Below are 10,405 nucleotides of genomic sequence, written 5' to 3' on the forward strand. Positions count from 1 at the left end.
TGAGGCCTCCAGCAGGGGGCCTCTGGGCCTAATCCACCCCATCACATGTAGCAATAGGATTAATAAAATGCCAAGGTTAGTTTTCAACTACCTTTGCACACTCACCCCGAGCTATGATTTGTGTGGATCGGCCATACACCAGGACCCCTCTGAGCTTTTGCTGGGTTTTCACAGATTTACCAAACTTATAAAAAATGAAAAGTAATGGGTGTCTGAGGCACATACCCCCCAAACCATCTCCCAGTAGGCTTTATAAACATGTGGGTGATGCTGGGGAGAGGGGAGGGAATTTTATACTATTTTTTCTTAAATTCACATTGTGCACTAGCTGTTTGTAAACAAATAGTGTTGCATTAGGAGAGAGGGGCCACAAGTGACACCTGCAGTAGAGTACCCCAGATTCCACTAATTCAAAAGACAGTATTTCACTGAACTCATTTTCTTAATGAACTCTCATTGAAAGTATTTACTCTAACAATGCTTTTATGAAGCAGGCCTAATTTGGTGAAACTGTGCTAGATTTATAAGTTGCAATAAATGTATGTAGCGGTAAAAGTGAATGAGTCTCTAGGAAATTGTTTTTTAAATAGCTTAATTACTTTTGAACAAGTACATTAAAACTGAGATCTTGGGTTAATTAATTTGTTCTATGCTGTAGAATTTTACAGGCAACAAGAACTAAAGTAAATTTGTTTAGGTGCAATTGACCAAAGTTGGCTTATAAATGTTGTATGGGTTACAGAAATTCCCATAATTAGTCCCTCTGCATCTATTTAGAATTGGAATTTTAAAGCGCAAATAAATTATGAAGACTAAAAGTCAGATTTGTTTCCAGTTGACATAGTGGCATTTGTGTAAAGCTATCATTTGAGTTAATGTGGCATTCATTAATAGTAATGAAGCTTTTAGTTTTTTACAGTTCAGGTTTATTTATTTTCCTTATATTTTTCACAGTAACACAACTGATGTCAGGTTTTAGGTGTGTTCAACAAAAAGTAATACATTTATTATAAAAATAGACTGTAAAAAGTCACTTCTGAAGTAGTGAACTGTCGGCTGCCATAAAGAGACCTGTTTGATCACACTCTTCAAAGACATTTTTGCACATTTTAATAGATTAAGAAGGAAAGGTTATATTTAAATGTATCCCCAATCATTGGAGCTTCACACTTTTTAGCTTACCTGTTAAAGTTCAAGATATAAATAGCACTCTCTCAAAAAGCATCCTTCATACCTCACTGGGTCTTGTTATAGAAAATGCAAATGTAATTTTAGAAGTCCCCATTCTCAGTATGAGCAATTGTTCATTCTGTAGGTATCTCATTGTCAGCATCTCAGCTAGTTAAAAGCATTTTTCTTTGCAACTGACATAGTCTTTACTTATTTGCCTTGTAAAATAAATAATAGAAATATTTAACTTTTCCAGGGAAGCAAGCAGTTGCTGAACAACTATCCTGTCTACATCACTAGTAAACAGTGGGATGAGGCTGTAAATTCTTCAAAGAAAGATGGAAGGCGGCTACTTCGATATCTCATCAGATTTGTTTTCACAACTGATGAGCTTAAGTACTCATGCGGCCTTGGAAAAAGGAAAAGGTCAGTGCAGTCAGGAGAGACAGGTCCTGAAAGACGTCCTCTGGATCCAGTAAAAGTAACATGTCTCAGAGGTACTGCATCTTTTCGCTCAGTGTCCACCATATGTGATCTCATTTCACCACATTGGCTCTGGCTAAATATAAGCTTTCAGCTTACTGCAGCAGAAATAGAGAGGGTTTTCGAGACAGATGACAAAAGTGGTTAGAGACATGGAAAAACTTCCATGAGAGGAGAAATTGAAGAGACTGGGGTTGTTTAATTTAGAGAGGGGTCAAATAAGAGGCTACATGATAAGGTGTAGAGAAGGTAAATCAAATACTCCTATTTATCCTCTTATAATACAAGAACAGGGGGACATTCACAAGACATAATTAACCATGGAACTCAATGCCTCAATATACCATTTAAGCCAAAAGCTTAGTAGCATTCAAAACAGGACTGGACATTTTATATGGATAAAGAGAACATCCACATGTAAATTAGAATTTTTATACAGTATATGTGTATACATTTTATAAGGGATCATTCTTCAGGATGTAAGCCAACATTAACTCAGAGGGGTTAGGAGGAAATTCCTCTTGTGGCAGGTTATTTCATAATTGTTCACTGTGGGGTTTGTTGCTAACAAGTTGGACCACTGCTCTGATCTGCTATGGCAATTCCTATTTTGTTTTTCTGATATTTTATTAAGGCTTGTTGTCAGCGTTTATAATGATTCACATAAAACTTTTTAACTAGCTTGGTTTAAAAAAAGCCCTTGGCATTAGTCTTAATGTGTCCACTTCACAAATATAATATCTATTTCATTCTTTTAAATTAGCCTAACTTTCATAGCACTACATGTGCAAAAAGTCATTCCAAAGCGATTGACAACATAAAACCTATGAAGTTATTAGTAAGCAATGAAAAGGAAAATACAGGGAAAACACCAGCAGCAGAAATGGTTACATTTGAGACTGAACTTCTATCCATTTAGATTAGAAGTAACTAACAAGGCCTGGCAGAGCAGACTTTTAATTGTAATATACTTACATAATCACATAATACATTTAAAGTATTATTTTTACATAAACTCAGACTGAGGCATGGTATTTTCTGCTACACAAAAGATTCACCAGATGTTAAAGCAACATAAAATGAATTATCAGAGCTTAAAAGAAGTGGGGACAATGCATTTCAGTGTATGCAGCGTGCTGCAGAGAGGTTTGGAGCTGGACTCAAGGTGTCAAGTTCTCTGGAAGTTAAGGACTTAAAAGTTGAACAGAAGTGCATCAGGCTTTACTAAGATTTATTAAATTCAATTGTAATTTATACAGGAGCAGAAATATAATACAAACCCTACCACCACTCTATGCTTCCTCAGTTGCCAAGCCAGATTTTGAGCAGGGACAGGACCAGGAGACAATGGGGCATCCGTGGTGTCACCTTCAGTTATACCTATTGGCTTTAAAAGGCATCTCACATACACCTAATGGCCACCCCTTCTGTCACTGCACTCTCTCCAGTCCCAAGGCAGCCAATGCGCAAGACTTTGCCCTCTGGAACTTTATCATTTTTGAACCACTAGACATGTGCTATAGATGTGTGTACCCTGTAGTCCTCTGTGGAAAAAGTGGCATTTCCATAAATAATTTAGAATCTTGCACAGGAGGTCAAAATGTCTGGGGTCCATTTTGCCTGTTAAACTGCTTGGTAGAGATTTATAAATTAGTATGCCCACGGGTTGGCCAGGCAGTGTATGGGCAGTGCAACATTCTGCAATGCCAGGGATCCAGTTGAGCCTCTCTAGCCCTTACCCATTTAAAAGGAAGGTAGTATTAGTGATCCTTGGCATTGCATAATGTTGGACTGTCCTCAGGGGTCATGGCAGGAAGTGAGAACTACTTATCTGTCTGCAGCCAGAGGGACTGATTTCAGAGAGCCATTTCTAACCTGCCTTACTGACAGCACAAGGGGAGGACCTGTGAGAGCTCAGAAGAGTGCTTGAGGAATTGAAGGGTTTCTTTTTGGTGGGGGGTAAAGAAATGATTATTCCTAAACAAAAGTGTTAGTATTCTATAACTATTACTTGTTTGTCATTCTTCCTCCACCCACCCAAGAGAAAGATATGTTTTCAGTCAGTCTGAGCCCATAATTCTGTAGCACAGGGGAGTGTAGCCTTCTGAAGTTACATGGCACATCCCTTGATAATCTCTTCTGTAGAAGTCCAGTGTAGATGCTTCTTCTTGAAAGAGATTAATAAGGGTTTGGGAGGAAGAAAATGGATAGATCTGCTTGTAGCCCTACTGAAATAGATTAGATGAACATTTTGGAGAGCAAGAGTGGAAAACAATAATATTTTTCCTTAAAAAGGTTGTCCCTTTCGTAAGTGGTAACTACTGAAAGCTTACATTAACATCTATAAAAGTTTTAAAGATTTATTTCTTCTATTGAAAGATCTCTGGAACCATCTTTAAGTTTTAAAAAAGCCCAGCAGGCCTAAACTGTAGCACTGTTTCTACACAAGTAACCATTATCTTGAGCAACATCCCAGTTTATGAAACCTCATGCAATCATAACTAGACTGCAGGGACAGTATTGCTTGCACAGATTTACAGGAAGAGGAATTTAAAACAGAAATAGATTCCACTTTTGAAGGGGCATTGCTGGAGTAGCGATGCAAAAATCATATGTCGCCATTTTACAAAAGATCAGCTTGCAACTATTGATAACAGCATTCCCTGGTCTCAGGATGTTGTGACAGTAATGAAATTAACTTATACCGCCTGTTGTATCAATAGCTTGTCAGTATTAGAAAGTAAAATAAGAAATATCCTGCTGCTTGGGGGAAAAAATAATTGTGGAGAATAAATAAAAGTCTACCGCTGACTAAGATGTAGTGCATCCACTAAATAAAGTGCTTCCACTTTTAAAATTATATTTTGTCATTTTAAAGTCTATGTACTCTGGTTTTGAGATCTGACTAGCATTAAGAGTTAAAAACCTGTCAAAACCACTTCTGTAATTCTAACAATCAAATACTTCACACATACAAAAAAGTGAAAGAAGAATAGTAGTTTTGACAATAAGAATGTGACACAAACATAGCCATTCGACATAAGCATTACCCATTTAAATAGCCAGCTTAAACATGGCACAACTTGGTTTCTCATTCATGGATAAACCCAGTGCTAGGCTGTGAAAGGGCAAGTTAGTCCCTGCTGTCTCATTTAGCTATTTCAATGGCCAGTATAGTCTCTAGAACACCAACATCATATCCAGAAACACACAACATAAGTTTAGAACTTAAAATTAAGACAGCCCAGAAAGGAAAAAAGATACCAATCTGAAATAGTGTTTGAAACATTAAGTTATAAATTGCTGAAATCTGCATATATTAAACTAGGTAGCAGAGGAAGACCATAAAGACTCATGAATGTAAGCACAATAAAATTGAAGTGTATAAGGATTACAGGTTTCAGATAAAATGCATTTCCTATTTCATACCAACCTTTACATGCATTGCACGTTCAATATCGTAAAAATCTATGAAATGTATTGTTTTATTTCAGCAAGCAGAAATTGCTCTGTAACTACACCTACACACACACACACACAATTGCATATGGTGAAATAAGTGTGCCTAGAAATAAAATAGGTTCAACTGGCATTATCATGGCATTTCCTATAAGGTCTTATTCCTGTTTAAGTCATCATAATAATGCTCTATTTATTACTTGCTATAAGCGCTTGCTAGTTGGGCAATAACAATGTATGCTACAAAGATAATCTGTTTCTTATCACTGTCTGTTTTCCACAGAGTTCATTAGGATGCATTGTACTTCCAACCCTGATTGGTGGATGCCATCTGAAGAACAGATAAACAAGGTTTTCAGCGATGCAGTAGGACATGCTCGTCAAGGACGTGCAGTGGGAACTTTCCTTCATAATGGTAACTCATATTATGAGGGGATAGACCATCAAGGTTCACAAGAAGAAATCTTCAATAGGGGTATCCAAGATGGCTCTGGAGATTGATGTCAATGAAGGAAATCCATACTACAATAGCAACCAGTTAATTAGAAGATACTTTACTAGAAATACTTTCCTTGAAGTCATTTAAGAATCCAAAGCATGTTTGAACTCATACTGTAAACATTCCAGGTTTTCCAGCCTGTCCTAGTGCTCCACTTAACAGAGAATGATTCATTTCAAGGCCTGCCTATGGGATTCCTTGGTGTGTATAAATTGCAAGCCTTTCATAGAATCTTCAAAGGAAAACTGCAATTCCATTCATCTAGTTCTAAAGAAAAGTTAATTTTTAAAAAAGGTATCAAATGACTAAAGAAACAAAAAGTCACTGTCTTGTCTGCTGGCTGATACTGGGTCCAGTTCTGAATTCCTGGGCAGAACTGAACTCTGGCAAAATTCCTGACTACTATTAGTTTTGCCTGAGTAAGGGATTTAGAATCAAACCCAGAGGCTTGTGACAAAGGAAGAAGTCTTCTATTTTTTACTAGAAAGTAATATAGAAAAATTATAAAAGTTACCTTAAAATGTGGAATATTCCATTTCATGTTATGTACTCAAGTCCTGAACAGTACTTCCTTTGTCCAGCAATACCAGGAAATTAAACTTCCGTGCTAAAATGGCAGTGCTCATTGGCAACAAAATCCTTAAGTTAGGAGGTATCAAAACAGTAACAGGTTTTTCTAAACCATTAAAAATTTCTGTGTATAAGTGATAGATACTATGTTTATCTAAAGTATTGAGCTAATCACTGCAGTTTCCCTAAAAATGAGTTTGCTATACCATGAATTTCCATTTCAGGAGAGTTTATTTTGCTGCAGTATTTTATGGCTTTAAAGGTTTACATTTGCATTTGTTTGTGCTATTGTTTGTGTTTTATGCTCATTGCCTGATCTGTTTCAAGGAATGAGCTGGTCCTAATACTCAGATACTCAATGGTGCATGGAGGGAGGGATTCTATAATAAAAGTCCAATTTATCCTTTTGGCTATTGGGCACTTAAGCATGGGCTCCAGAACTGATTGAGAGTCGTAAACAGATATTTGTGCTAGAAATGAAGCTGATTCACAATGGAATACAATATTGGAAGCAGATGCCGAGGTAAAAAACTCAATTTACTGGAGATTTTCAGTAGTAGGATTAGGGTACATTGTCACTGTAGGAAAGTTTTGAAAAACTGATGCACTCTAGAAACATTTAACACCAAAGAAACAACACCCTCCCCTCTCATTTTCAGCATATTTAAGTCCTCCTGCTTTAGGTGAGTCAGGCCTTCCCCATCACTCCTAGATTCTTGAATCAGCTTTTTCCTGAGACAGCACTTCCTGTTTGACAGACATATTGAACTCTTTCTACGTGGATGAATCTTCTCCATCTCTGATTGCCTTTATCTCTACCTCATCTTTGCCTGTTTTCCTAAATATTTTCCACCCCATCCCTCACCAGAGGGTGTGGGCCTATAGAGGATCTACCAACTAATTTCTTCACTTCTCCCCACCATACGGGTGACTACTGGATGGGGAAAGCTAGACGCAACACTCTCCATAACAGCCACCAGGGGTCTCTCTGATCCAAGGTGCTCCTATATAACTCCTGCTGGACCAAAGGGTGAAGTAGTGAGGCACCTGCTCAAATACTAATTCCCCATGCAATAATTTCCTCCTCTTATCTGTCTCCTCTTTGTCTGCCATTGTGAATGGTTTCTGCTGTATGTAGTGTCCCTCCTGTCAGTCGGTCAGAATTAGCACATCATCAGCACAGTGCATCTATAGAGCAAGATCATGCTGTCCTTGAAGCTACTAACAGGCTGTACCTGGATGGTGTTTCAGGAAACAGTCTTCTGTACATACCTTTGTAGATACAGTCTAATACAATATAGGCTTTAGGCCCATCAACATCCAATACCTCTTAATTTTATTTTTTCTAATGTTTTTAAAGGGTTTTTTAAATCTTCATTTGACTTAGAATAACAAATTTAATTTCTAAAAACTAAGTAGTAATTTAATTGCATTTGGTGTAACCATGCCATCGGTTTTTAAACAGAATCCCTTACTCTAGTCATGAGAAGATTCTGCTGATAGATCAATGGCACAAGATGGTCTCCTTTGGAAGAAGCTCAGCATGTGTGTCCTTCCGCAGTACAAATATTCTGTTGCAGCTTTTCACTATTGAACTTATACTTTAAAAAAAATTAGTAGAAAATAGTACGTTGGTCAGACAGTGCAAGTCTCGCAGGTATGTCTTTAATGTGGTGTCACTTACCAGAACTGTAAAACATGTCAGCATTATACTGTAAATGAATATTTACAGCCTGAGTCAGCATTGTACTGTAAATTTGTTGACATTATGTATCATGATGTATTTTTGTAAACATTATGATGGCTTCTTTCCAATGTTGAATTGTATGAAATTAAAAATGAAAACATTTCACTTTGAATAACAGAGAAAAATATCACTTCATTAGCAGGCCGCTCTCAAATAATAATGTAGGGATTTTGGTAAAGCAACCAGTAAGCCTAGCTTTATTTTTAGTGTAAAGGATAGTCAGTCTTCTGTCCTAAAATGCTGGTATAACTTCACAATACTGCCCTCTCCTGTTGTGCAAAAAACCAAACTGTGGCCTGATCTATTTATGTATGTAAAGACTATTTATCTATGTAAATGAGTTTTCAGGATCAGACCTATATATGCCAAAATTCTGCCCTCAGCTGCATGTGTGCACCTACCACTGAAGCACACAGATGTGCAGAGGACAGAATTTAGATGTTTGTTTTATTTTTTAAAGTTTCAGATTACAAAATCAGTCCAGGGTTTATGATGAACTATGGTCCCCTTGGCCAAACTCACTTCATTTATAACCTTTCACAGCTACTTATTCTAACCAGTCCAAGACATGTATTCTCATTGCATTGTAAATCCATGTGTATTACTGAGAACACATCTGCAAGAAACTAGGAATAAATTCTGGGGAACACTAGGGATCAGAAGTAACAGCATATAAGCCATTGCACAACTATATATTCATGTTAAAGCACTGTGTTTTGAAAAGTATTGTATTAATTTACAGTGCTATACGTACATGGAAAAATTAGAACAGAAGGAAGTTATGTCGCCTCACTCAGAAAATAGTCCTAAAATGGTTCTGGAAGATAGATCCTTTGTCTTATATATTCTTTAATCTTGCTGTCCTTTATGTATCTACCCTCTCTGAAACTTTGTGTAGCAGTACTGCATACCCATTAGTGCCAATCTGCCTTTGCTCTATTTTCTATGACAAATAATTGTGGAGAAACTGTGATTAAAAACCCATTAATCCTAATATTTTTATTGTTAAGGTGTAGTTCATTCTATGAATACTTTCTATTGATGATTGTACTGTGTAAAGTAAATACAAGTTAGGGATAGCCTAATACCAGATACTGTACAACAAAGTGCATAGTGTAATATAGACTAGTAAGTTTTTGTGACAATTTCTATAGGATGTGTGAATTGTTTTCTATGTGGCAACACACATTTCTTTTAAAAACTTTAAAATGTGAGACAATTTTTTAAAGTCAATATTTTTAATTATAAAAAACATTTGTTACTAGAGTTTGCTATTTCAGGTGTTATCCCTAATTTGAATATTGGTTTTATTATTATGTACTTCTAGTTTCATTTGTTCTGTTGCATAACAATGCACAATAAAAATTTGTCAGTTAATGGTTTGCTGGGTTTTCTGAACAGGTCATTGAGTCAAAACAACTGTATTCACTATTTGGTGTAAATATTAATATATTAATAGATGAAGGGCTGTGTTGCTGTCTTTTTGATTAAGTGTTTTTATAGTTTGAAGCATGGTGGGGGAGCACAAATAAATACAATTAAATAGGAAAACAGTACAAAGGCAAGTACAATATAAAGCCAAAATTCACCATGACATAAAACGTTTTACATTTATTCTCCGCTGTATGTTGGAAGAAAACGTAGAGAGAGAACCTGACTGCAAACTGGTTCTTCGATTAAGGCTGTGATTTTCAAAAGAAGGAGCCCAAATTGCATTTATGTTCAGTGGAAGTTGGGTGTGTCACTCCTTATGTGCCTTTGAAAATCACAGCCTAAGTTACTTTCTGTAAGGGAGTTACAGCCTTGATGACAACAAATGGTCACATCTCCAAACACTTCTATTGAACTGGGGAAGGGGAAGAGACCTGCGCCATTATAGACAAGGCTGGGCACACAGCTTATGAGTAAGATTGCCAAACAACTTCCCATTGTAGTGCCACATTTTTAGTTTCTTATGACTTTGCCAAGCTTTAACAGCATGGGCTGAAATTTTCCATGCCAAGTGCCTACTTCAGGCTGAATTTGTTTGGAAATGTTCAGCTAACACAGTTCAGCCATTTCAGAGAATGACATTAGGGGAAATACATTATTTTGCCCATGTTAAAAAAAATCTGGCAACCTTTTCTTTGAACAGCTCTAGCACCCCCATGCTTTGGAGCAAGCACTTGAAATCTGGCAGGGGATTTGTATCGGAGATGTATTTTTTGCTGTTCCCATGAAAGTCTGACCAAATTTGGCAGTTATAAGGCTTTTGGCCAAGTTATAAGCCAGTTCAGACATGCTCAATAGAGACATCTTCAATTTTTAGCCGCTAAATCTCCAGATTTTGCCCTCCCCTGCGATGCTCAAGCCTCTCTGATTTCCTAATGTTGACCAGACTGCATATGCATGCACCATCCCTTCAGAGCTCCTAAGGGTGACTGGACTGTGCATGTGCCATCCACACAAAGTGATTGGGCATACGCCATCCGCTCATA

The 10,405-nt window shown here is 37.1% G+C and overlaps 1 protein-coding gene across 1 annotated transcript in view; it reads left to right on the forward strand.

The window, feature by feature from the left end:
* BEND4 (BEN domain containing 4) overlaps positions 1-9,227 on the forward strand; it is a 34,960-nt gene extending 25,733 nt beyond the window's left edge. Inside the window, exons 4-5 of the mRNA XM_077815718.1 lie at positions 1,427-1,667; positions 5,396-9,227. Of these exons, the coding sequence (XP_077671844.1) occupies positions 1,427-1,667; positions 5,396-5,613 (459 nt within the window). The 3' untranslated portion in view covers positions 5,614-9,227. The remainder of the gene's footprint in view (positions 1-1,426; positions 1,668-5,395) is intronic.
* Positions 9,228-10,405: the final 1,178 nt, after the last annotated feature.

Source organism: Eretmochelys imbricata, chromosome 4 (genome assembly GCF_965152235.1).
Source record: "Eretmochelys imbricata isolate rEreImb1 chromosome 4, rEreImb1.hap1, whole genome shotgun sequence".
Taxonomy (NCBI): domain Eukaryota; kingdom Metazoa; phylum Chordata; order Testudines; family Cheloniidae; genus Eretmochelys; species Eretmochelys imbricata.